Here is a 26583-nt window from a genome sequence, read left to right on the forward strand (position 1 = left end):
GAGTTTCCCCATGGCTTAATGCCACTTGGGGCCATATACTACTTGCCCAGCAAGGGTGAGCTGAAAGCTGCTCTGCTCTATGGCAGAGGTGATAGAAATTGCAGAGGTGTTCAAGGATTTACTCACAGTTCTGAGTTCTTCTGCTCTATGGCAGAGGTGATAGAAATTGCAGAGGTGTTCAAGGATTTACTCACAGTTCTGAGTTCTTCTGCTCTATGGCAGAGGTGATAGAAATTGCAGAGGTGTTCAAGGATTTACTCACAATTCTGAGTTCTTCTGCTCTATGGCAGAGGTGATAGAAATTGCAGAGGAGTTCAAGGATTTACTCACAGTTCTGAGTTCTTCTCTATGGCAGAGGTGATAGAAATTGCAGAGGTGTTCAAGGATTTACTCACAGTTCTGAGTTCTTCTGCTCTATGGCAGAGGTGATAGAAATTGCAGAGGTGTTCAAGGATTTACTCACAGTTCTGAGTTCTTCTGCCCTATGGCAGAGGTGATAGAAATTGCAGAGGTGTTCAAGGATTTACTCACAGTTCTGATTAATCAATAATCACCCTCTGAGGCTACGTCACAGCCTGTGCCCAGTGTCCGATCCGTCAGGGTCTCTGGCTGTGGACTTTGAGGCTGGAATCCTCTGGCTTCAGGGGAAATGGCAGTCTCTGACCTTGTGCTGCTGGCTCCTGCTGGCTGCTCTCTCCAGGGGTATGCAGGCAGGGTCTCAGGTGCAGAGGCAGGATGCTGTGCAGTCTGAGCACGGGTCTGACACTGGCTGCTCAGGCTGGTTGAATGCAGGCAAGCAGTGTGGGCAGGCTGCAGGTGAGCCTGTGCACCCCTATTTGTTAACTGTGGGCCCAGAATTAATAGCTCATTGGCCTCCAGAATGACCCATCAGGTTGGCAGTCAGCCAAACCTTGCCATACTGGACAAAGGCCACAGGCCTGGGCTCCAGATATGGGAATCACCTGGGCCTGGCACCAGGCAGGCACAAGCTGGGCGTGTGGGGACTTACACAATCAGGTGTCCTGGGCAACTGACTTTAGGGCCCCAGTCTGCTGTGCCCCTTTGTGCTTGTTTACCCCTGGTGCAGGCAGAGAGACATGTCCAGGCAGGGCAAGGCATACATAAGTCTGCTTTTGGGCCTACAGGCCCTCCACAGCAGGAGGAGCAGCTGAGGGAGCTGGAGGGGTTAGTGTGGAGAAGAGGAGGCTGAGGGCAGAGCTCCTTGCTCTCTGCAGCTGCCTGAGAGGAGGCTGCTGTGAGGTGGGAGTTGGGCTCTGCTCCCTAGTTTCTGATGCTAGAAGGAGAGGAAATATCCTGAAGTTGTGCCAGGGGAGGGTTAGATTGGACATTAGAAGGAACTTCTTCACTGGGAAGGTTCTCAAAGACTGGAGGAGGCTGCCCAGGGAGACAATTACATCCCCATCCCTGGAGGTGTTTCAGAGAGACAGAGCTGTGGTGCTGAGGGCCATGCTTTAGCCCCAGTCTTGGCAGAGTTGGAGCATGGTTGGGCTGGATGTGAAAGGTCTTTTCCAGCTGCAGTGTTCCATCATGCTGTGATTACCTTGCTGTCTGCTGCTATTAGAACTCCTGCTCTGTAATTATGCCTGTGCCTCACTTCCAGGAAAATTGTTTCCTCTCACTAAGCTTTTGCCTGAAGCTGCCTCTGGCTGTCTCGTGCCTGTGCTGCTGTCTCCCCTTAGCTTTTGGGATTTTGTTTGTTCTTGGAGCTCAAAGGGATTTTGGGTTGTGTCTCACAGTTAAATATGGACGTTTGATAATCCACAGCAGCACTCTGAGCCTGGGCAGTGTTTGCTCACTTTCCACCTGTCCTCATGCAGCCCTCAGCTCTGAAGGGTAGACATAATTCATAGAACCATAGAATGGGTTGAGTTGGAAGTGGAGCCTAAAGATCATCCAGTTCCAACCCCCTACCATGGACAGGAACACCTTCGACTAGATGAGGTTGCTGAAAGCCTCATCCAGCCTGATCTTAAACATCCACAGCTTCCCTGGGCCACCTGTCCCAGTGTCTCACCACCCTCAGAGTAAAGAACTTCTTCCAATCTAAATCTACCCTGCTCTAACTTAAAACCATTGCCCCTTCTCCTGTCACCACAGGCCCTTACACAAGTCCGTCTCCATCTTTCCTATATGCCCTCTGTGATGAAGGTGATCTGCTCCATCACCTTTCCTGTCACCAAGGTCAGACTGGCAGCTCTGTAGTTCCCTGGATCCTCCTTTTAACCCTTCTTGTAGATGAGGTCTCAGTTGAAAAACTTGAGTGAGCTGGCACCTGCCCACTGGGCCTAGCCAGGCCTGCTGGTGGCTGAAGGCAAGAGGCTTGGTGAGCACCTCCACCAGGTTGCAGCAGCCTCAGGTGTCTGCCATCCAGCCCACACCTGTCTGTGCCTCAGTGGTGCAGCAGCTCACTGCCCATTTCCCCTTGCTTCACTCTGCTGCCCATCCCTGCCACCCAGCCCACACTTGTCTGTGCATCAGTGGTGCAGCAGCTCACTGCCCATTTCCCCTTGCTTCACTCTGCTGCCCATCCCTGCCACCCAGCTCAGGGGGCTCACAGAGCAGCTGATCTGCTAACGACAGGTGAAGAAGATGTGGAGTAGCTCAGCCTTTTCCTCCTCCTTGGTCACTGTTTTCCCCTGCATCCCCTAGGGATGGAGACTCTCCTTAGTCCTCTTGCTGTCAGTCTGGTGCTGTGTTCATACCCGAGGGGCTGCAGTGAGCTTTCCTGGTCACAGTGGCTGCTCCAAAGCCAAGTGCTTGCTCACACAGCACCAACGTGGCAGCACTTTGTGCTGTGGGAAGGAGCTCTCCAAGATGTTTGTGTTATCAGCTGGGCTCCAAGGGCTTTGCCAAGGAAAAGACACAGATACTTAATTCCCTGGGGAACAAATCAGTGTCACATCTTGTTATTTTTTAATGTATAATTGATAAAGGCAGTCATGACCTCTGACCAGCAGGGTGAGGGAGGGCATTCACTCCCTCTGCTCTCATGAGACCCCACCTGGGGTGCTGTGTTCGGTTCTGGTGCCCCCAGCACAAGAAGAACATGGAACTATTGGAGAGGTTCCAGAGGAGGCCACAAAGATGATCAGAGGGCTGGAGAACCTCCTCTGTGGGGACAGGCTGAGCTGGAGAAGGCTGCAGGGAGACCTTAGAGCAGCCTTCCAGTACCTGAAGGGTCTGCAGGAGAGCTGAGGGGCGACTTTTGACAAGGGCTGGGAGTGACAACATGAGGGACAATGGCATTGAGCTGGGAGAGGGGAGAGTGAGAGTGGAGATGAGGAAGAAACTGTTTGCAGTGAGGATGGTGAGACACTGGCACAGGTTGCCCAGGGAGGTTGTGGATGTCTGGAGGTCTTGAAGGCCAGGTTGGATGAGGCCTTGAGCAAGCTGTGTCCCTGCCCATGGCAGGAGATTGGAGCTGCATGATCTTTAAGGTCCTTTCCAACCCAAACCATTCTGGGATTCTAAGAATCTCACTTTTCATCTAAAAAGAAAAGTCTTCTCTGTAATTGATGTGCCCTGGGCTGTCAAGTTGCTTCCACCTCCTGAAACCTGAAATGGCTGAGTCAGTTTTCCAGATGATAAATACTGTGTCAGTGATGTGGCTGAACAGATGCTGAGTGGTTTGGTTATTGCTTGTTGGAATCTTTCTGCTACAACCATGCTGTAGGTGCAGTACTCTCACACAGGAGGTTTTGTCCTTGTTGCATCTGAATTCCTGAGGTTTAGTGTTTCAGCCTTGATAATCAGCTGACAATGAGGGCCTTATTTTGTACCCCACTGGAGCTAATGACTTGTAAATGCCAGGTCAGACTCCTCATGCAGAGCTACTTCATAGACAGAAGTGTCTGCTGTGTTTACTGGAGTTCCACAAAGCAAGCCCCTAGTTCCTTCTGTCATTTTATTCCCTAATGTCACCTTTTACAGGGCTTAGGTGGAAGCCAGGCAGGATTGGTGGCTGATGGTGGCTTTATTTTTAACAACTAATGCCTCAGAATAACTTTGAGACCCCACCTGGAGTCCTGTGCCCAGCTCTGGAGTCCCCAACACAAGAAGAGCATGGAACTGTATAGATGGAGTGGAGAGGAGGCCACCAACATGATGCAAGGGCTGGAGAACCTCGCCTGTGGGGACAGGCTGGGAGAGTTGGGACTGCTCAGCCTGGAGAAGAGAAGGCTCCAGGGAGACCTTAGAGCAGCCTGCCAGTACCTGAAGGGGCTGGAGAAGAGCTGGGGAGGGACTTTTGACAAGGGCTGAGAGTGACAGGATGAGGAGTGATGGCTTCAGAGTGGAAGAAGCTGGATGTAGATTGGCCACCAGGAAACAGTTCTTTCCCATGTGGATGGTGAGGTACTGGAACAGACTGCACAGAGGAAGGGCTCCAAGGTTGGAGGTGTTGGAAGCCAGGTTGGATGGGCCTTGAGCAACCTGGGCTAGTGAGAGCCATTCCTGCCCCTGGCAGGGGTTTGGAACTAGATGATCTTTGAGGTCCCTTCCAACCCCAAACCATGCTGGGATTCTGTGATTTCAAAGCTACCACTCATCAAAAACACTTCCTTCATTTATTTTCAACTGCTGTTTGTGCTGCTTATTGTCACAGTGCCCAAGGAGGCAGAACCATGCCAGGGAGCATTCTCTGCTGGGAATCTTCAGAGTTTTCATTTAAAGCTAACACTGTTTTTTTTCTCTCTCTTTAATTTCAGAGATGCAGAGAGGCTTGAAGAGTTTTATACCAAGAACCAACAGCTCAGAGAACAGCAAAAAGCACTTCATGACACTATCAAGGTTTTAGAAGACAGGTGAGGTGTTAGCTCTTGGTGTGGTTTGCTCCTACAGAGTAGCTTGGGATGCTTTGCAGGTTAGGTGTTTGGGTGTCTTGCTGGGGAGCCAGACCTGGTCTGTTAAGTCCAATGAGTATGTTGGAAGGAAAAGTGTAGAATTGAGATTCTTCTGACTGCATTCAACTTCTGTTCACTTCAAAGTGCTCACTTGAAGTAAGATAAAGAGAAGTTAAATCTATCAGCTTGAGGAACAGCCATTGTAAAGCACTTCTCTTCCATCCCTTTGTGTAGAGGTGAACTTGATACCAGTGGAGATGTAAGACAAGTACAAACCTCAAGGCCTAACTGTGCAATGTGCTTGGAACCATAGAATCTTAGAACAGTTGGGGTTGGAAGGGTCCTGTCCCTGCAGGCCTTTGGGAACAGTCTCTCTGCAGCCTTCTTGCAGCCCCCTTCAGGCACTGGCAGGCTGCTGTTAGGTCTGCCTGAAGCCTTCTCCTCTCCAGGCTGCACACCTCCAGCTCCCTCAGCCTGTCTCCACAGCAGAGCTGCTCCAACCTCTGGTCCTTTTCATGGCCTCCTCTGGACTCTCTCCATCAGGACCATGTCCTTGCTGTGTTGAGGGCTCCAGAGCTGGACACAGCTCTCCAGGTGAGGTCTCAGCAGAGCAGAGGCAGAGTGGCATAATCACCTCTTTGGATCTTCTGGCAACACAGCTTTTGATGCAGCCCAGACTGCCCTTGGCCTTCTGTGCTGCAGCCTCTCACTGCCTGCTCATCTCCAGCTTCTCACCACCAGCTCCACCAAGTCCTTTTCCTCAGAGCTGCTTCCTCTCACCTCCTCCCCCAGCCTGTGTTGGCAGTGAGGATTGTTGCAGCCCAGGTGCAGAACCCTGCTCTTGCTCTTGCTCAGCCTGTGCTCAGCTCTGCAGCTTGTGCAGGTGCCTCTGGATGCCATCCTGTCCCTCTGGCACATGGAGAGCAGCACTCAGCTTGGTGTCACTGCACACTGCTGGTGGTGCCTCGGCCCCACTGCCTGCAGCAGTGACACAAATGTCAGACAGTGCAGGCCCCAGCATGGGCCCCTGAGGGGCACCACTTGGCACTGCTCTGCAGCTGGTCTTCAAGCCATTGAGCACTACCCCCTGGGTGTGACCATCCAGCCCATTCCTCATCCCCTGCCTCTCATGGGATAGCTCACCAGAGAATCTTTCAGCTCTGGGGGGCTCCTTTTTACCACTTACCTGTTTCACAGGTTCTGCCTTTTGCCATCTCTTGGACTTAGCCATTTTGATCACCTTTTGAGCTGTTCTCTCATTCCCTTATTTGCTCCTCTTTAATCTGGTGTAGCAAAACAAAAGAATTGGACATGAAATGACTGCATTTTGGTGGGTGAAAAGCTGGAGATGAGCTGGCACAGTGCACTCCCAGCCCAGCCCAGTCCTCCTGGGCTGATCCCAAGCAGCATGGGCAGGGAGGGGATTCTGCCCCTCTGCTCCACTCTGCTGAGACCTCCCCTGCAGTGCTGGGGCAGCTCTGCAGTCCTCAGCACAGCACAGACAAGGACCTGTTGGAGCAGGGCCAGAGCAGGCCACGGCAATGCTGGCAGGCTGGGAGCCCCCTGCTGTGAGGCCAGGTTGGGAGAGCTGGAGTTGTCCAGGCCAGAGAAGAGAAGGTTCCAGGGAGGCCTTCTGGTGGCCTTGCAGTGCCAAAGGGGTTGAGGCTTTATAGCAGAGCCTGGTGGGACAGGACAAGGGGTGATGGCTTGAACTGAAAGAGGGAGATTTAGACTAGAGAGAAGGAAGACATTTTTGACTTTGAGGATGATGAGAGGGCCCAGGTTGCCCAGAGAGATGGGAGATGCCCCGTCCCTTGAAACATTCCAGGTCAGGTTGGACTGGGCTCTGAGCAACCTGCTCTAGTTGAAGATGTCCCTGCTGACTGCAGAGAGATTGGTTAAAATGAGCTTTAAAGGTCACTTCCCACTGGAAGCATTCTGTGGCTGTTGAGGCTTTACAAATGATAGCTGGGTTGGAAAGTCTGTTACATTTGCTGCTGAGTGGCTCAGGAGCTTTTGTAATCCAGGAGATGACTCCACACAGCTCTCATGTGTCACTCTGTACTGCTCAATAATTACCAGGGAACTATTGTCCCATATTTCTGTGTTGCCTCAAATGTTAGAGCTGATGCTCAGATTTTGCCTTGCAGCTCTCTTCTGTGTGCCAGGCATTAGGGATGAACTTTCCCTCCATAGAGGTAGAGAGACACTTGCAGAGTGGATGGGCTTTTCTAATCCCTCAGCAGATGAAGTGCTCACGTTGTGAAAAACAAAAGGAGTGTTTAAAGTGCTTCAGTAGGTGAGATTCAGAGTAGCTGTTTGAGAGAGTCCAGTGGAGGCTATGAGGATGATGGAGGGGACTTGACTATCTCTCACGTGAAGAAAGGCTGAGCAACTTGAGGCTGCTTGGTCAGGAGAAGAGAAGGCTGAGAGGGGATCTGAGCAATGTCAATAAATATCTGAGGGGTGAGGGTCAAGAAGAAGGAGCCAGGCTCTTGTCAGTGGAGCAAGGTGGGGCAGTGGATGCAAACTGGAACGCAGGAAGTTCCACCTCAACGTGAGGAAAAACTTCTTTAGTGCAAGGAACCCCGGGGCAGGCTGCCCAGAGAGCTTGTGGAGTCTCCTCCTCTGAGGCATTCAAAGCCCACCTGGACGTGTTCCTGTGTGACCTGCCCTGGATGATCCTGCTCTGGCAGGAAAGTTGGACTGGGTGACCTCCAGAGGTCCTTCCCAAGCCCTGCCATTGCAAGAGGCTGCTCAATGTCTTCATCAATGATACAGACAGATTGAGGCACCCTCAAGTCTGCAGATGACACTAAGCTGAGTGGTGTGGTTGCTGTGTCTGAAGGATGGGATGGCATGCAGAGAGAGACCTGGATGTGCTGGAGTGGTGAGGTGGGTGACCTTATTGCTGTCTACAACTACCTGAGGGGAGGTTGTGGCCAGGAGGAGGTTGCTCTCTTCTCTCAGGTGGCCAGCACCAGAACGAGAGGACACAGCCTCAGGCTGTGCCAGGGGAAATTTAGCCTGGAGGTGAGGAGAAAGTTCTTCCCTGAGAGAGTCATTGGACACTGGAATGGGCTGCCCGGGGAGGTGGTGGAGTCGCCGTCCCTGGAGCTGTTCAAGGCAGGACTGGACGTGGCACTTGGTGCCATGGTCTGGCCTTGAGCTCTGTGGTAAAGGGTTGGACTTGATGATCTGTGAGGTCTCTTCCAACCCTGATGATACTGTGAGACTGTGATACTGTGAAATGTTCTGCTGTTGCTTGTTCAGAAGGCCAGCTGAGTGTGGAGAAGTGCTGTGTTATGGCACCATTTTCTTACCAGAGTCTTTTTCCTCTCTCTGTGTTGGGGCAGGTTACGAGCAGGGCTGTGTGATCGCTGTGCTGTCACTGAAGAGCACATGAGAAAGAAGCAGCAAGAGTTTGAGAGCATCCGGCAGCAGAACCTGAAACTTATCACTGAGCTGAGTGAGTTTTAGCCATGGCTCTGAAGGCAAAACTCTGTCTTGTGAGCTGGTTCTTCAGCACTTCCTCTGATGTCTTTACTAAGTCCAAGAAGTGCACTCAGAGGAGCCTTAACTCTAAAATATGTAACATAGCAGTGAGTAGTCATCTGACCCAGACTGAAGTGCTGATACTGAAAGGGAACTGATGTGCCAAGTCCTGCAGTGTGGAGTAGCTGCTTTAGACAAACTGCCTGCTGCTGTTTGTTCCTGCAGCTGAGGCACTGACTGCTGATCACAGGATCAGAGGTTCCTCAAGGCCACCCTGTGTTCTGTGGCTGGTCCTGGAGTTCAGCTGCAGTAACCCCATAACGGAGTCACAGTTGGGGTTGGGCTCTTCACCAAGGCAACCAGCAATAGAACAAGGGGTCACAGTCTGAAGTTGTGCCAGGAGAGGTCTAGGCTGGATGTTAGGAGGAAGTTCTTCACAGAGAGAGTGATTGGCATTGGAATGGGCTGCCCAGGGAGGTGGTGGAGTTGCCATGGCTGGAGGTGTTGAAGCAAAGCCTGGCTGGGGCACTTAGTGCCATGGTTCTGGTTGAGTGGATAGGGCTGGATGCTAGGTTGGGCTGGATGAGCTTGGAGGTCTCTTCCAACCTGCTTGATTCAATGAGTCCATTTGGGTGAGGCACAGACAGTGTGTGTGGGGCTCACAGAATGGTAGGGGCTGGAAGGAACCCAAGGAGATCATCCAGTGCAACCCCCCTGCCAGGGCAGAAGGAACACATCCAGACAGGCCTTGAAAGCCTCCAGAGAAAGGCTCCACAACCTCTCTGGGAAGCCTATTCCAGTGCTCTGTGACCCTTCCAGTCAAGAAGTTCCCCCTTGTGTTGAGGCAGAAGCTCTTTTGCTGCAATTTACACCCATTGCTCCTTGTCCTAATTGATTGTTTCCTTAAAGGACCTGACAGAGAGGATTTGGTGCTGATGTAGATGGTTTAAGTTGGAAGGGACCTGAAAGATCATCCAATTTCAACCCCTCACCATAGGCAGGGACACCTCCCACTAGAACAGGTCACTCAAGGCCTCATCCAGGCTGATCCTGAACACCTCAAGGGAGGTTGTGGAGCACAGAAGCACCCAATGTGATCTTTGATCACATTGGGTGCTTCTGTGCTCCACAACCTCCCTGGGTAACCTGTGCCAGTGTCTCACCACCCTCATTTCTTCCAGACATCCAGTTTCAATCTCCCCTCTGCCACTCTAAACCCATTCCTCCTCCTCCTGTCATTACAAGCCCTTGTCATTAGTCCCTCCCCAGCCCTCCTCTAGGCTCTCTTCATTTACATCTCTGCAGTGATTTGATTTTTATATTGCTCTTACTTTGTTTTTCCTTTCTATAAATTGCAGTGAATGAAAAAAACAATTTGCAGGATGAAAATAAAAAAATAACTGAACAGTTCCAGCAATTACAGAAGGAGTTGGAGTAAGTTTTGATCTTTTTATGTCACTTTTACCCTCCCCACATTTCTCATGAGTTTTGAAGACTTAAAAGTCTTTCCCCAGGAGGGTTCCTGGGGTCAGGTTGGGGCCTGGATGTATTTTTGATTTTATAGATTCATAGAAATACAGAATGGTTTGGGCTGGAAGGGAACTCAAAACCATCCAGTTCCAACCCCTTGCAATAGGCAGGGACACCTCCCACTAGAACAGGTTGCTGAAGGACTCATCCAGCCTGGTCCTCAACACCTCCAGGAAGGTTGTGGAGCACAGAAGCACCCAATGTGATCTTTGATCACATTGGGTGCTTCTGTGCTCCACAACCTTCCTGGGCAACCTGTGCCAGTGTCTCACCACCCTCAACCTGTGCCAGTGTCTCACCACCCTCTCTCTAAAGAAATACTTTCTAATCTCCACTCTCAACCTCCCCTCTCCTAGCTCAATCCTTCTAGCCCATTGTCCCTCATCCTATCACTCCCAGGTCTGGAGCCTCTACAGCAGCTCTGGGCAGCCTGATGCAGTGCCTCACCCCCCTCACGGGGAAGAATTGCTTCCTGGTGGCCAAGCTAAACCCAGCTGCTTCCAGCCTGAAGCTATCAGCCCCTGTCTTGTCACTCCATGCCTTTGCCAGAAGTCCCTCTCCAGCTCTCCAGTCCAAACCTCCCTTTTCCCAGCTTCAATCCATTGCTTCTCATCCTGTCACTCCTAGCCCTTGTCAAAAGTCCTTCCCCAGCTCTCCTGGAGCCCCTTCAGGTGCTGGAAGGCTGCTTCAAGGTCTCCCTGGAGACAGCCCCAGCTGTCTCAGCCTGTCCTTGTAGCAGAGGTTTTTCTGCCCCCTGATCATTTTTGTGGCCCTCCTCTGAACCCACTCCATCAGGTCCATGTCCTTCTTGTGTCAAAGCATCCAGAGCTGGATGCAGTGCTCCAAGTGAGGTCTCACCAGCGCAGGGGGGCAGGACCACCTCTCTCCGTCTGCTAGCCACACTGCTTCGGGTGCCATGTGATTGTCCTGCTTACTCAACTGAAGACTCTTTATCTTGCTAATTGGGGTTGGATTTAACCACCTGGTTTGTTCTCCAGGGAGCAAAAGCAACAAGGAGTGGAGTCAGAAGAAGGAGTCATTCCAGATTCTCCAGTGCTGACTTCCTCATTCGCTGTGGTCAGTCGCATGAGGAGGAGAAAGGAGAACAGGCACATCCGGTACACGGAGCACAGCCACCCCGACCTGGGGCTGCTGGAGAGCAGCACTGGTAAGAGGACTGGGTTTCTGCTCTGCTGAATGTTGAAATACATTGTGAAGGGTTACAGAAGGAAAAGAAAAGATGTATAAATTGGATTGCAAAGGGATGAAAACTGAAAACACAGCATGAAGTCCTCTGGGTTTTACTGCTTCTTCCGCTCCATAGTATCACAGAGTGGCTCAGGTTGGAAGGGACCTCAGGGATCATCTACTCCAACCTCCCTGCCATGGGCAAGGAAACCCTAGACTTGGTTGTTCAAGGCCTCATCCAACCTGGCCTTGCACACCTCCAGGAAGGGAGTATCCACAGCCTCCCTGGGCAGCCTGTGCCAGCTCTCATTTCCCTCATGCTGAAGAACTTCTTCCTCAGCTCCAGTCTAACCCTGCTCTACCTCATCTCCAAACCATCCCCCACTGTCCTGTCTCTAGGCACCCTCATGAAAAGTCCCTCTGCAGCCTTCCTGTAGGATCCCTTCTGGAACAGGAAGGCAGCTCTAAGGTGTGCCTCCCAAGCCTTCTCTTCTCCAGACTGAACACCCCCAGCTTCCTCATCCTGTCCTCACAGCAGAGCTGCTCCAGCCCTTGTATCATCTTTGTGGCCCTCTTATGAGGACCATGAGTCAGGGGAACCTTTTCCAGTAACTGGTTTATCAGGGCTATGCTCAGAGCTTGTCTCAGCTGACCTTTCTTCCTCCATACCTAGACACAAAAAGCCTAAAAGGTTAGGATTTGACTTGGCCATAACAGCTTTTGCATACAGCTTTGTCACCACCTTGTGGAGACAGACACACTCGGCAGTGATTCTGTAGTTTATCTACCTAATCCTAGCAGCTGCATGAACTGTCTGCTTTTGCTGCTGGTACCTTTGGATTGCATCTGAGTGCAGAAGTGTTGCCAGCATTTACTTTCCAGACTTTGTTCTGCCATGTCAGAGAAATGCATGGAAATTTACAGCCAGGCTGGGTTCATGCAATCATGGAATCGTTTTGGTTGGAAGACACCTCTAAGATCATCAACTCCAGCCATCAGTCTAAAACCACTATGGCCACTGAAGCATGTCCTGAAGTGCCATGGCCACATACACATGGCCTGAAATTGTGCCAGGGGAGGGTTGGGTTGGAGAGAAGGAAAAATGTCTTTGGTGCCAGAGTGGTCAGGGACTGGCAGAGGCTGCCCAGGGAGGTGGTGGAGTGCCCATGGCTGGAGGTGTTGCAGAAAGCTGTGGCCATGGCACTTGGGACAGGGTTTGGTGGCCACAGTGGAATTGGGTTGCTGGTTGGACTGGGTGATCTCAGAGGGCTTTTCCAACCCAAACAGTTGTGTGATTCTGTAATAAGTTGGCACAGTGATACCTTGGAATAAAATGAGCAGATGTGCTTAAATTGCTGTGTCTGCTGGCACAGCAGAACTCACAGTCAGGTACTTTAAGGTCAAGGTCATGGCTTGTATCTAGACAAAAGTATCAAAACCATCTACTTAATTTCACCATGTGAAAATGTTTCTCCCTCTTCTAGAGTTTGGAAAAATGCCACTGTTTTCCACACAAGTGAACAGCCACCATGGAGAAGAGATCCTGGTGGCAGACACCTGTGATCCACAGCTGTCCCCTGTGCCAAGTAAGTGTACACTTAGTTCTGATTCCACTCGGAATGAGGCAAGAGTGCTGTGAATCTGAGTGTCCCTCAACAGCTGAGCTCATCTCTTTCACCAAAGGAAGCAGGGAAAGGATCTTCTGTTCAATCACACAACTGCTGCTGCAGCACTCTCTTGTTCTGCCTCTCTGTGTGCCAGGAAGTACCTTAGCACCAGGGCTTGGAGTCAAGAAATGAACGAAAGCTCAGTGCAGCTCCTACTGCAGATGTCTTCTACTTCAGGCTGCTTACTTGTTTGTCCTAAGTCTGATTTTGGAAGAGTACAAGAGAGAAAATATCCTGAAAATTGCTCTCTGCCATGAATATGTAGCATTGAGAATGGATAAAAAGCCCTTTCAGCTCATCCAGCCCAGCCATTCTCTGACTCTGCCAAGGCTGGGGCTAAACCTCAGCACCACACCTCCAGAGATGGAGATTCAACCACCTCCCTGGGCAGCCTGTGACAGCCTTTGAGAAGCCTTGCAGGGAAAAAGGATATTCTAATGTCCTCTGGCACAAGCTCAGGACATTTCCTCTCCTTCCATCACCTGAGCCTAGGGAGCAGAGCCCAACCCCCACCTGCCTGCAGCCTCCTCTCAGGCAGCTGCAGAGAGCAATGAGCTCTGCCTTCAGCCTCCTCTGCTCCACACTAACCCCCCCCGCTCCCTCAGCTGCTCCTCCCCAGCCCTGTTCTCCAGACCCTTCCCCAGCTCTGTTGCCCTTCTCTGGACCTGCTCCAGCCCCTCAATGTCCTTCTTGCATTGAGGGGCACAAAACTGAACTCAGTATTTGAGGTGTGGCCTCAGCAGTGCTGAGTACTGGAACAATCACTTCCCTAGTCCTGCTGGCCATACTGTTACTGATCCAGGCCAAGCTACTGATGCTCTTGGGCACCTGGGCACACCCTGGCTCATGTTCCTCCAGCTGTCTAACAGCACCCCCTCTGCCTCAAGCCTGGAGTGTTCCTGGGGTTGTTGTGACCCAGGTGCAGGACCCAGCACTTTGCCTTGCTGAACTTCGTACAGCTGACCTCAGCCCATGGATGCAGCCTGGGCAGGTCCCTCCTGAGAGCCTTCCTACCCTCCAGCAGATCCACACTGCCACCCAATTCACTGTCATTTGCAAACTGACTGAGGGTGCCTCAGTCCTCATCCAAATCTTTGATGAAATCATTATAGTGAACTGGCTCCAGTGCTGAGCCCTGGAGAGCAGCACTTGTGAGTGGAAGTGATTCTGTTATTTATTCCCTGTTCTGCAGCTGTGAGTTGCTGCAGCTCTTTAACTCTGAAGTGCTTCCCCAGAAGTATTTCTTTGAAGAACTCTCTGTGTTCCTGATCTTTTTCTGTGAAGCATTTGACTTAATGACTGCAAGAATCAGCAAGTCAGAGTTGTGGTGGTTGTAGTCCTTGTACTTTCCAATCATGTTGCCTTGTCTTGCTGTGATAAACTGAGTAATGTTGAAGCCCTGGAAGGAGAGAAACTCATCTGTTGCTGTTCCTGATGAGAACACAGGTAGAATAATTGTAAGTGTCCCCTAGGAAATACTCAGCACAAGCATTTAACACAGTAGTGTTCTGCCTGCTTCTCTCACACTTCTCTTGCCCTGCACTGGGCAGCTGTTTCAGTGACTCATCTTTGCATTTGGATTCTGGGGAGCTGCACAGAAGTTGGAGATGTGTTTCTGTGATGATAACAGCAGAAATTCTTCTTCAGCCTCTCTTCTGCCCTTACTGCTCCCAGAGACAGTTTTTATCACTGGGCATGGATCAAACTGTCTACAATTATCAAGTTTAGTTTATTATCTTCATAGAAACACAGAATGGTAGGGGTTGGAAGAGACCTCTGGAGATCACCCACTCCAGCCCCCTTCTCAAAGCAGCATCACCCAGGGCAGGTCACACTGGAACACATCCAGATGGGTCTGGAAGGTCTCCAGAGAAGGAGACTCCATAGCCTCTCTGGGCACCCTCACAGCAAAGAAGGCTTTTCTCATGTTGAGATGGTTCCTGGGTTGCAGTTTGTATCCACTGCTCCATGTCCTGTGCCCCAGAGCCTGGCTCCTTCTCAACATCCACCCCTCAGATATTTACAGACATTGGTCAGGGCCCCTCTCAGCCTTCTCCAGACTACCCAGCATCAGGTCTCTCACCCTCTCCTCATCACACAGATGTTCCAGTCCTGTCAGCATCTTCATAGCCTCCATTGCACACTCTCTGGTGTATCCTTGTCCCTCTTGAACTGGGGAGCCCAGAACTGGACCCAATGTGACCTCACCAGGGGAGAGATGGGAGACAACCTCTGTTGACCTGCTGGTCACACTTCTTAGTTCTGTGTTTGTGCCCTCTGTGTGAGTGCAGTAGGATACTCTGTTGTATCTGCAGCTGATGGTGAGCTTTCTCCCCCTGAAGGTAAAGCCAAGGTGGGAAGCTATCCCCTTCCAAAGCCAGCATTTAACTTGGCTGCAGTCGTGGCAGAAACAATTGGCCTTGCTGTTCCAGAGGAGTCTGTAAGTACTGATCCCACATTTAACCACTGAATCATAGAATTGCCTGGCTTGGAAGGGACCCCAAAGATCATCCAGTTCCAATCTCTCTGCTATGGGCAGGGACACTTCACACTAGAGCAGGTTGCTCAGAGCCACATCCAGCAGCTTTAAAAACCCCCAGGGATGAAGCTAATTTGTGGCACAGTTTGATGCCAGTTGTTCTGGAGCACAGTAGCTTGGCTTTTTGCATGACAGGGGTGCAGAAGTCACCCAAGTCTCAGGAAGCTGCCCTGGGTTTGCTTTTGCTTAGTACAGAATTGCTGTAGCAAGAAGAGATATAACTGTGCTGACCTGCTTGGGGTTGGGGAGGGACTAGGGGCAAGGTCCCTGCAGTGTGAACAGCTCTCAACTGTGACTCAAGACAGCAGACTGAATCCTTGGCCCTGCCAGGTGCAGGGGTTTGTGCAGTAATCAGGTCTGAGAGGCTGAAAGAGATGCTTTGGTGATGGGATTGGTGCCTTGGGTGAGATGATTTCCTGGGCTGCTTGGTCGCTGCAGTGAGACCTTGGGCATGCAGGCACTGCTCCGTGTCTGTGCGCTGCAAGGAGGTCTGCTGGTTTGAGGCTAACTGGAATGTTTTAATGAGGAAAATTAGGTGATAGGCTGTGAAAAGACAACAGTGGGGGTGTCTGCTGCACCCATAGGCTTGCTGAGATGTATAAAAGCAAGACTACAAACACAGATAAGACAATGTATGTGTGTGTCTCTGTCTCTTGGAGCCTGTGCTTTCTCCCTGGGCTGCTGCTGTGGAACTAATCCTCCTGCTTCTAACCCCCTTGCTGATCCTCCAAGCTCACCTTGCACGTAAGGCAGGCTCTGGGATAAGGTAGAGGAGTGGAAAGAAGGTGGAAGGGTGGTTGGGAGCCCCTCCTGGGGACTGATTTCTGGGAGGGCTCTTGTCTTTCTGTATTACTTTTGACTTGTATGTTTCTGTAGATAGCTGTAAATACTGTAACTATCTGCTTGAATCTTGTGCTAAGCTGTGAGTGTAAAGCTTCTTCCTTAGCTTCCAGCTGACTGAATCTAATCTGGGTGATTTCATAAGAGTGGGGGAGGCAGGTAACTCCCAAACCATTACAGGAGGAAATCACAGTATCACAGTATTATTAGGATTGGAAGAGACCTCACAGATCATCAAGTCCAACCCTTTACCACAGAGCTCAAGGCCAGACCATGGCACCAAGTGCCACGTCCAGTCCTGCCTTGAACAGCTCCAGGGACGGCGACTCCACCACCTCCCCGGGCAGCCCATTCCAGTGTCCAATGACTCTCTCAGGGAAGAACTTTCTCCTCACCTCCAGCCTAAATTTCCCCTGGCACAGCCTGAGGCTGTGTCCTCTCGTTCTGGTGCTGCCCACCTGAGAGAAGAGAGCAACCTCCTCCTGGCCACAACCTCCCCTCAGGTAGTTGCAGACAGCAATAAGGTCTCCCCTGAGCCTCCTCTTCTCCAGGCTAACCAATCCCAGCTCCCTCAGCCTCTCCTCGTAGGGCTGTGCTCAAGGCCTCTCCCCAGCCTCGTTGCCCTTCTCTGGACACGCTCAAGCATCTCAATGTCCCTCCTAAACTGGGGGGCCCAGAACTGAACACAGCACTCAAGGTGTGGTCTGAGCAGTGCAGAGTACAGGGGCAGAATGACCTCCCTGCTCCTGCTGGCCACACCATTCCTGATGCAGGCCAGGATGCCACTGGCTCTCTTGGCCACCTGGGCACACTGCTGGCTCATGTTCAGGCAGGTATCAATCAGCACCCCCAGATCCCTCTCTGTTTGGCTGCTCTCAGCCACTCCGACCCCAGCCTGTATCTCTCCATGGGGTTGTTGTGGCCAAAGTGCAGCACCAGCACTTGGAGCTATTGAAGCCATCCCCTTGGACTCTGCCCATCTGTGCAGGCAGTCAAGGTCCTGCTGCAGAGCCCTTCTGCCCTCCAACCCAGCCACATCTGCCCCCAGCTTGGTGTCATCTGCAAACTTGCTGATGACTGACTCCATGCCCTCATCCAGATCATCTATGAAGATGTTAAAGAGGATGGGGCCCAGCAGAGATCCCTGAGGGACACCACTAGTGACTTGCCATTCCCAGAAGATCTCTTCTAAGCTGCTGCTCAAGATGCCCAGGGAGGTGGTGGAGGCACCGTTCCTGAAGGTCTTCAAGCAAAGCCTGGATGAGGCACTTAGTGCCATGGTCTGGTTGACTGGATATGGCTGGGGGATAGGTTGGACTGGATGAGCTTGGAGGTCTCTTCCAACCTGCTTGATTCTATGATTCTATACCACCTCCCTTTTAACTTCTGCTAGTTTTCTCTTGTGGTAATATTCAGAATTGATATTAATATCCAGGTGAAAATTAATAAACAAAGACAAACTGTTTATTCAGGTTAAGTCTCACCAGGAAAATGTATTTATAAGGTTTGAGGGCATGGTTGTGGGTATGTGTACCCAGGGAACAAGCAATTTAGAACAGTTAATTAAAACTAGCAAAATGCAAGCATTAATTGAACTGGAAAGAGATCCTTGAGCTCCATCTGCTGCTTGCCCTCTAGAGGGACTGCAGAAGCAGAGGCACAGTAGAGTTTACAGAACCAAATCAGAACTTTGATTGAAAAGAGGCTTTTTAGAAGATTTACTCTCTCCAGATTCCCAGGGCTGCATTATCACAGTCACAGAATGGTTTGGGGGGGACCTCAAAGCTCAGCCAGTTCTAACCCCCCTGCCATAGGCAAGGACACCTCCCACTAGAACAGGTTGCTCAAGGACTCATCCAGGCTGATCCTGAACACCTCCAGGGAGGCTGTGGAGCACAGCCTCCCTGGGCAACCTGTGCCAGGGTCTCACCACCCTCAACCTGTGCCAGGGTCTCACCACCCTCAACCTGTGCCAGGGTTTCACCACCCTCAACCTGTGCCAGTTTCTCACCACCCTCACTGCAAACAACTTCTTCCTAACATCCACTTGCAGTCTCCTCTCTGCCATTTCAAACCCATTCCTCCTTTTCCTGCCATTCCCAGACCTTGTCAATAGTCTCTCCCCAGCCCTCCTCTAGCCCCCTGCAGATCCTGCAAGGCCACTCCAAGCTCTCCTCCAAGCCTTCTCTTCTCCAGGCTGCACAGCCCCAACTCTCTCAGCCTGTGCTCAGAGCAGAGCTGCTGCAGCCCTCTGAGCGTATAGTCCCAAACAGTACCCAAAACACTTGGAAGGGTTCTGTCAGTGGTCTGGTAGCCATTGGAGGCTTTTGGAGTTTCCCCAAGCTCTAGCAGGATGCTGAGAGGGGTTAGATGATCTCTGACCTGATCTTGATTCCTTCCAGGGCTCCAGATTCCTCACGGAGCTTTGCAGGTGTACAAGCAGCCACCACGTGTTGCAGGTGGCTAATTACAGAATCACAGAATGAACCAGGTTGGAAGATACCTCTAGGATCATTGAGTCACCTCACCCTTCTAATTAACTAACCCATGGCACTAAGTGTCTCATGCAGCCTCCTTTTAAACAACTCCAGGGATGGTGATTCCACCACCTCCTTGGGCAGCTCATTCCAATGCCAGTCACTCCTGCTGGGAATAACTTCTTCCTACCATCCAGCCTGAACCTGCCCTGGCACAGCTTTAGGCTGTGTCCTCTTATTCTGTCCCTGGCTGCCTGGCAGCAGAGCCCAACCCCAGCTGGCCACAAGCTCCCATCAGGGAGCTGCAGACAGCAATGAGCTCTGCCCTGAGCCTCCTCTCCTTCAGGCTGCACACCCCCAGCTCCCTCAGCCTCTCCTCACAGGGCTGTGCTCCAGGCCCTTCACCAGCCTTGGTGCTCTTCTGAACACATGCAAGCACCTAATTCTTGCCATCAAGATGCCACTGTTGCCTGCAGTGTGGAGACACTTCAAGCCTCTCCCTGGTAAACTGAGGCACAGTAGTTTCCAGGTGAAGAAGCCTGAAGCATCAAAGCTTGTTACACAGCAAAGCTGGTCTGGAGCATGGCAGGGCAGAGCACAACGAGGCAGAGCAGAGCAGGTTGTTTTTCCTCACCCATACCCCTCAATTGCCCAAGCCTGATGGCTGCATTTGGCCACAGAGATTAGCCAATCAGAATGGCACTTAGCCAAACCTGACCACATTAGGTGAAGCTTTACCTGTATCAGGGCAAACACAGGCCATGCAGAAGCACCTGTGTGTACCCTCTTTACCACTGCAGAGTAGACTTGGAGGCCCCAGGCCTTTTGTCTTCTTTTCTGCTGTACTCCCCACTTCAGCAGAGGAGGAAGGGCACCATGGGATCATGCCTGGACAAACCAGGACATGTATTAGGCCTACACTGGCCTTCCATGACTCAATCATAGTGGGCTGAATAGGTTGGTGTAGTGGTTTAAAACTAAGCCTCTAACCTGGTTCTAAATTCTAAACAAGGAACAGGAGAATTCCAAAGGTGTTGAATAGGAACAAAAAATAGCCAAAAAGTAAATAAAAGAGGAGATGGATGCAAAAGGAAAAGAGTAGCCAAGTCTGTACCATTCCATTCCTTGCTGGTTTAGCTGCTGCACAAACTGTTCTTCCCTCCCTTTGCTCTGGCTGCTCCCTCTGCATGGCTTCCCTGCCCTTGGCTGAGACTCTGCTCCTGGCTAAGCAGGCAGCAGCAGTGAGGCTTGTCTGATCTCTCTCCCAGGGGAGAGCTATTCCCTTGCCTCCTTGTCCAGAGGGGTGGGGAACAAGCCAAGGGGTTTCTGGTGTTGTTTCTGAGTTGTAGATCCATTTTGTCCATTACCATTGTATTTTATGCTTGTAAAACAGAGCTCCTTTTTGCTTCCAAACCTTCTGAGGTAGTCTGGTGATTTTATTTTGGGGGTAATTTCAGCCCACCACAGTTGGTTTGAACATGTCTTCAGAGTCTTGATCTGCAAACCTAGCATGTTTCTAGGTTGTAATTCTAATGGCTTCTCACTCTTCCTTTCTTTGTTTCCCTTCACTGCTTCCAAGGAGTCCCAAAATGTGCTGAGCCCTCCTCACACTAATGCTGCTCTGAGCCAGGCCCCAGAGAGCATGGAGACTGAAGGCTCAAGAAAGCATCCAGCTTCTGAATCAAGAGATGATGACAGCTGTTCAAGGTGTGTGCCCACTTGGCTGTAACTCTGCTGTTTTAAGTAAGCTTACCTGGATCACAGAATGAACCAGGTTGGAAGAAAACCTCTAGGATCATCAAGTCCAACCTATCACCTAACCTTTCTAACGAACTAACCCATGGCAGCCAGCTTTGAAGCAGATTGCTGATAGGAATCTGGTCCTTTTTGTGCATCCCTTTGTCTCCTCCCAGCTCCCTGTGTACATCTCATCTCTCCTTACTTTCAGTCTTTCAGGTGCAGCTCAGAGCACCCCACCAGGTGCTGACTGGGATCGTCAGGTAGCCTCTCCTGTCTTCGGAGCTTCTAGCGGTCTGAAGAGCACCTCAAGTACCAGCCATGCCCTTTGTATTTTAGAGTCAGGATTGAAGCCTAACCTCAAACCCAACCTTTTCAACAATCCTTCCTGTTCCAGATCTCATAAAAGTAGATCAAAATCTGAAGATGTTGCTTTTGTTGCACCCCTGAACCTCGGAGCAGAAATCACCTCGGTTATCGGCCAGGCTGCTCTCTGCAGGCAGATGCTTGCGGGCAGCTCTTGTGCAGCTAAAAACGAGGTGAGCAAGAGTGATTTCCTTCTTGGGCACCAGAAGCAGCTAGAGGGCAGGTGTGCTAAGAGAAAGAAGGCTGAAGACGAGCATGCAGTCAGCTGTGAACAAGCATCCTTCAACAAGGAGAACTCGGTGCCCCGCGGCTCGGGGGCTGGGCCTGCGGACCGGGAGCACACAGCCGATAAGCCTCTGGACCTGTCCGATCGCTTCTCTGGAGCTCGCTGTCAGGAGAGAAGGCAGGGAGCTGAGGAGACCTGTAAGAACAGACTGAAGCAGGTGACTCTGCATGACATTTTTTCACAGCTAGGGAAGCCTGTTCCTGGAGGTTCTGCGTCCATCCAAAATGCCAACAGTGAGAGCTGTTTGTTTGGCAGAGGTTTACAAGAGGAGTCCTACGTACAAGAGGCCATGCGGGTCAAGGCATTCCCAGAGAAGAGAAACCAGAGCCAGATGAAAGAAGAAGTTCTCCCCTTCAAAATCACACCACTGCCCAGTTCTCCAGAGACAGAGCATCTCTTTGATGATTTGCAGGTATCCTTTCCTGACTGTTTTGTCTTTTGCTTTCAAACGTTGTTTGTGCTTTGGGGGAAACAGTAAAATTGCAATGTGTTGGTAGGTTGCCAGTGGCCATGTACCAAACAGAAAGAAAGCAAGGACAGGACATGGAGAGTCTGAACCAGCGTCTGTACTTCAACCAAACCCCTGTAGGCTGACAAAAAATAAAGCACTGCAAAATGAGCAAGGTAACTTGATGAAAATGATCCTCTTCCTGCCTGCCTGCCTGCTCCCCCAGCCTGTGCCACACAGCTTTTCATAACCTCCTTTTTCCCACCTCAGTCTCTTCCTCTGTTCTGCTTCCAACTCAGTCTCAGTATAATCAGAACTCAGAACCTGCTCTGAGTGACCCTGCTGATCTCCAGAGGTCCCTACTGACCCCTACCATTCTGGGATTCTCAGCATCACCTACCACATTTCCAATCTATCTTCTTAGCAGTCCTTTGCCTCTGCTTAAACCCCTCCCTGGCATTCAGCTGTAAACTCAATGTACTAGGAGTCTGCTTCTTGTTTATTTAGCATTGTTGTTTACTGCATGTGAATAATGCACTGGAAGTCTCAGGAACTTTGAGTTTGTCTCTATCAAATGCTTGAAAATTGTGCTTCAGTCTCAGGATAAAGATTTTTGTTATTGTTGATCATTATTCCAGGTGATCTGCTAAGGAAATTTGTGCCTTTAACTGTCATGAACAAATGCTGCCAAATGCTCTGCCTCAAGTTGTGTCTTGTCATAAAATTACAGAGTTGTTTGGCTTGGAAAAGGCCTCCAAGCTCACCCAGTCCAGCCAGCAACCCAACCCCACCATGGCCACCAAACCCTGGCCCCAAGTGCCATGGCCACAGCCTTCTGCAACACCTCCAGCCATGGGCACTCCACCACCTCCCTGGGCAGCCTCTGCCAATCCCTGACCACTCTGGCACCAAAGACACAAATTCAGGACATTTCCTCTCCTTCCATCACCTGAGCCTAGGGAGCAGAGCCCAACCCCCACCTGCCTGCAGCCTCCTCTCAGAGAGCTGCAGAGAGCAATGAGCTCTGCCCTCAGCCTCCTCCACTCCACACTAACCCCCCCAGCTCCCTCAGCTGCTTCTCCCCAGCCCTGTTCTCCAGACCCTTCCTCAGCTTTGTTGCCCTTCTCTGGACCTGCTCCAGCCCCTCAGTGTCCTTCTTGGAGTGAGGGGCCACAAGGTGTAGCTGAGCACACAATCTTCTTCCCATATAAGTTGATGCAGTCTGAAAACTTACTCCTTCAACCCGGGCTGGTGGAATGCCTGCCCCGCCCCAGGCTCAGCTGAGCTAGCACACTGCATGCTTTGGTTAGAAATTCTTGCACTAGAAGTTGAAGCAGAAGAATCTGTGGTTGGTGTGGCCACACAGCTTGGAATCTAAATCTCAGCATCACAGCTTGTCAGGAGCCATCTCTGGAGCAGTGCCCTGACACTTTTGTACTCTTTGCATTCTGAGACCTGGTTGTTGTGTTCCTATCAACCTAAAGTCTCTTACCCAGTACTGACAGTGTTTGACTTACAGCACAGAGATTTTACCTCTGGCATACCTCCTCCAAGCACAGAGGAGCAGCTTGCTGCCTGTGTCAAAAACTGAAACACCTCCTTCTGACTCCTCAGGCAGGATGTGGCTCACACCAGATGGGCATGCTTATTGTTTGGGAAGAAGCAGTCCTGAGCCCAGAGATGGACTGATGAAAGGAAAGCTGGCTTGAAATGTACACAGTTTGCTGTTGGCAGGACTTGATTCTGATTATTTGTCTTTTTTTTTCCCCTCATATTCTCTGCATTCAGACCTGAAAGATAAACCTTTAGAAAACTTCCAGTGGAGCATGGACCCAGGAGCTGACTTTTCCCAGTACAAAATGGATGTTACAGTAATCGATACAAAGGTACAGTGGAGAGCAGTCCTGTGTGTCCTGTGGTGTTGGAAAAAGCCTGCAGAAGTACTCTCATGAACTTCCTTCTGGGCAGACCAAGCCCACTTTGTAAAGAACTCTGAGTTCAGCTCATCTGATCTTCCTTTGCACTCCTCAAATGGGTCTTGATGTCTACTACACTACAGTTAGCCTGAATCATAGAATGGTCTAGGTTGGAAGAGACCTCAAGGATCATCCAGCTCCAACCCCCTGCCGTAGGCAGGGACACCTCCCACTAGAGCAGGTTGCTCAAGGCCTCATCCAACCTGGTCCTGAACACCTCCAGGGAGGGAGCAGCCACAACCTCCCTGGGCAACCTGTGCCTGTGGCTCACCACCCTCACTCTAAAGAACTTCCCTTAACATCTAGTCTAAATCTCCCCTCTGCCAATTTAAAGCCATCACTCCTCCTCCTGGCATTCCCAGACGTTGTCAATAGTCCCTCCCCAGCCCTCCTGCAGCCCCCTTCAGACCCTGCAAGGCCACTCCAAGGTCTCCTCTAAGCCTTCTCTTCTCCAGGCTGCACAGCCCCAACTCTCTCAGCCTGTGCTCAGAGCAGAGCTGCTGCAGCCCTCTCAACATCTTGGTGGCCTCCTCTGCTCTGGCTCCAACACTTCCATGTCCTGCTTGTGCTGGGGGCTCCAGAACTGCCCCCAGGACTGCAGGTGGGGTGTGAGGAGAGCAGAGCCAAGGGGCAGAATCCCCTCCCTTGCCCTGTGCCCACACTGCTCTTGCTGCACCCAGCACAGGGTTGTGTCTGGGCTGCACTCACACTGCAGGCTCCTGCTGAGCTTTGCATCAGCCCAGACCCCCAGGGCCTGTTCCTCAGAGCTGCTCTCAGCCATTGTGTACCCAGCCTGGAGCTGTGCTTGGGATTGCACTCACCCAGGTGCAGGACCTTACACTTGGCCTTGTTGAATGCCATGAGGTTGGCCTGGGCACAGCTCTCCAATCTGTCCAGGTCACTCTGGATGGATCCCTGCTCTCTGGCAAGTCGACTGTGCCACACAGCTTGGTGCCATCTGCACACTTGCTGAAGATGCACTTGATTGCTCTGCCCATGGCACTGACACAGCTGTTCCACAGCACTGGTGTTGCCACTGGCCCCTGAGGGGCACCACTTGGCACTGGTCTGCAGGTGGACTTTGTGCCCTTGATCACCACTCTCTGCGTGCCACCATCCTGCCAATTCCTTATCCAGTGAGTGCTCCACCCAGCAAGTCTGTGTGTTTCCAGTTTGGTGACCAGGATGTCATGTGGGGCAGAGTCAAATGCCTTATTCAGATCCAGGTAGATGACATCAGTTACCCTTCCCTTGTCCACTGTTGCTGTGACTTCATCATCACTCCCTCTGCCCACCCTGAAATATTCCCACTGCCCAGTTACACTTGAGAAGTTCAGCCAGTAAGCAGCTGGCACATCTGGGAGAAGTCTGGGGCTTCCTTTAAGACAAGAAGTTCTAAAGCTCCTCCTTTTCCCTGTGACCTCACTGACTCCTTGTGTTAAGAGATCAAACGTGGAGCTTGTGGCTGTTGTCTTCATCTGAGTTGTCTTTGTCAGGTTGCTTATTAGGATCTCAGAGAATTTACAGTCACAGGTTGCACTGGGCTGGAAGGGACCCTCAAAGGGCATCTTGTCCAACCACCCTGCACTCAGCAAGGACACCTCCAACTACAGCAGGCTGCCTAGGGGCACATCTCCAGGGAATGTCACCAGGGGTGAGGCCTCAACCCCATCCCAGGGCAGCCTGTGCCAGTGTCTCACCACCCTCACTGTGCAGAACTCCCTCCTGATGTCCAGCCTAGCTCTGTCCTGCTCCAGTTTCAAACCATTGCCCTCATCCTATCCCCACAGGCCCTTCTGAACAGTCCCTGCCCAGCCTGCCTGTAGGTCCTCTTCAGATACTGCAGTGTAGCTGTAATTTCCCTGCAGTTTGTTTTGTCTCACTTAAAAGCTGCCTTCAAAACGATTCATTTAGCCACTCTGATTTCTGTGTGTTTCACTCTTACTTTGTCAAGGCATTTTTTGCCTGTCAGGTGAGGACATCCACCAGAGAAATGCCTCACCTTTGAATTTCAAAACGTTGTTATTCCCTTACTCAGAATCTAGGTCTTCATAGAATCACAGAGCTGCTTTGGCTGGAAAAGCTCTTTCAGCTCATCCACTTCAACCATTCTCTAACTCTGCCAAGGCTGGGGCTAAACCATGGCCCTCAGCACCACAGCTCTGCCTCTTTTCCTCATCTCCAGGGGTGAGCATTCAACCACCTCCCTGGGCAGCCTGTTCCAATGTTTGAGAACCCTTTCAGGAAAGAAGTTTCTTCTCCTCTCCAACCTAACCTTCCCCTGCCACAAGTTCAGGACATTTCCTCTCCTTCCATCACCTGAGCCTAGAGAGCAGAGCCCAACCCCAACCTGCCTGCAGCCTCCTCTCAGGCAGCTGCAGAGAGCAATGAGCTCTGCCCTCAGCCTCCTCTGCTCCACACTAACCCCCCCCAGCTCCCTCAGCTGCTCTTCCCCAACCCTGTTCTCCAGACCCTTCCCCAGCTTTCTTGCCCTTCTCTGGACCTGCTCCAGCCCCTCAGTGTCCTCCTTGCAGTGAGGGATCCATATCATGGGTGAAGAGCCCCTCTGAGCCAGTGTCCAAGCAGTGGGCAGGAAGCACTGTGAGTGTTTCAGCTGCCCAGCAGGACACAGAGCAGCTGCTCCTCAGTGTAGCTGTCATGTTTGATGTTTGCCTTTGTTTTTGTCTAGGGTGGCTCTCAGTCCCGAGCCAGAGGGGAAGTGGATCTGGATTACACCTATGTTAATGAGAGTGTGCTCTTGAAAATGAAACCTCCAGAGCAAAGCCAGGACAGCAGCCCAAGTAAGACCTCAAGTTCTTTCTGCCCTTGTTTTGCTATTTAGTGAGAAGCAGGGAAGAGTAAAGAGCTTTTTTTCTTTCCTCTGTGTAAGTAGACAGGAGAAAATGGTTTGCAGTAACAAAGTGTTGATATGTTTCTGTGGGTTGCAAGGATCAGTCTGCCTCTGAGCAGAGTCAGGGGGTGGTGTTGAGCTTTTCTAAGTCAGGTTAAGAAGTGATGGAATTTGTGCTGAGGTAGAGCCAGCAGCTAGGCTTTTACAGGCTTAGCTGTGTTCCCATCTGATCAGCCTTAAAGCAAACAGCTTTGGACATTGGCTCTGCAGTCAGAGAATGGTTTGGGTTGGAAGGGACCTCAAAGCTCAGCCAATTTCAAC

The 26583-nt window shown here is 51.2% G+C and overlaps 1 protein-coding gene across 3 annotated transcripts in view; it reads left to right on the forward strand.

Annotated features, from left to right (window-relative positions):
* Positions 1–26583, forward strand: part of RBBP8 (RB binding protein 8, endonuclease) — a 56103-nt gene that overhangs the window by 19215 nt on the left and 10305 nt on the right. For 2 of the 3 annotated variants that reach the window (XM_064170621.1, XM_064170620.1), the window contains exons 4-14: positions 4728–4823; positions 8219–8331; positions 9716–9791; positions 10886–11055; positions 12560–12661; positions 15085–15182; positions 20178–20305; positions 20547–21399; positions 21485–21611; positions 23224–23321; positions 26101–26212. In XM_064170621.1, the coding sequence (XP_064026691.1) occupies positions 4728–4823; positions 8219–8331; positions 9716–9791; positions 10886–11055; positions 12560–12661; positions 15085–15182; positions 20178–20305; positions 20547–21399; positions 21485–21611; positions 23224–23321; positions 26101–26212 (1973 nt within the window). Of the gene's footprint in view, positions 1–4727; positions 4824–7076; positions 7162–8218; positions 8332–9715; positions 9792–10885; positions 11056–12559; positions 12662–15084; positions 15183–20177; positions 20306–20546; positions 21400–21484; positions 21612–23223; positions 23322–26100; positions 26213–26583 lie in introns of those variants that run through there. The other variant, XM_064170622.1, reaches the window with a different exon arrangement.

This window comes from Pogoniulus pusillus, chromosome 34 (assembly GCF_015220805.1).
Source record: "Pogoniulus pusillus isolate bPogPus1 chromosome 34, bPogPus1.pri, whole genome shotgun sequence".
Lineage (NCBI taxonomy): Eukaryota > Metazoa > Chordata > Aves > Piciformes > Lybiidae > Pogoniulus > Pogoniulus pusillus.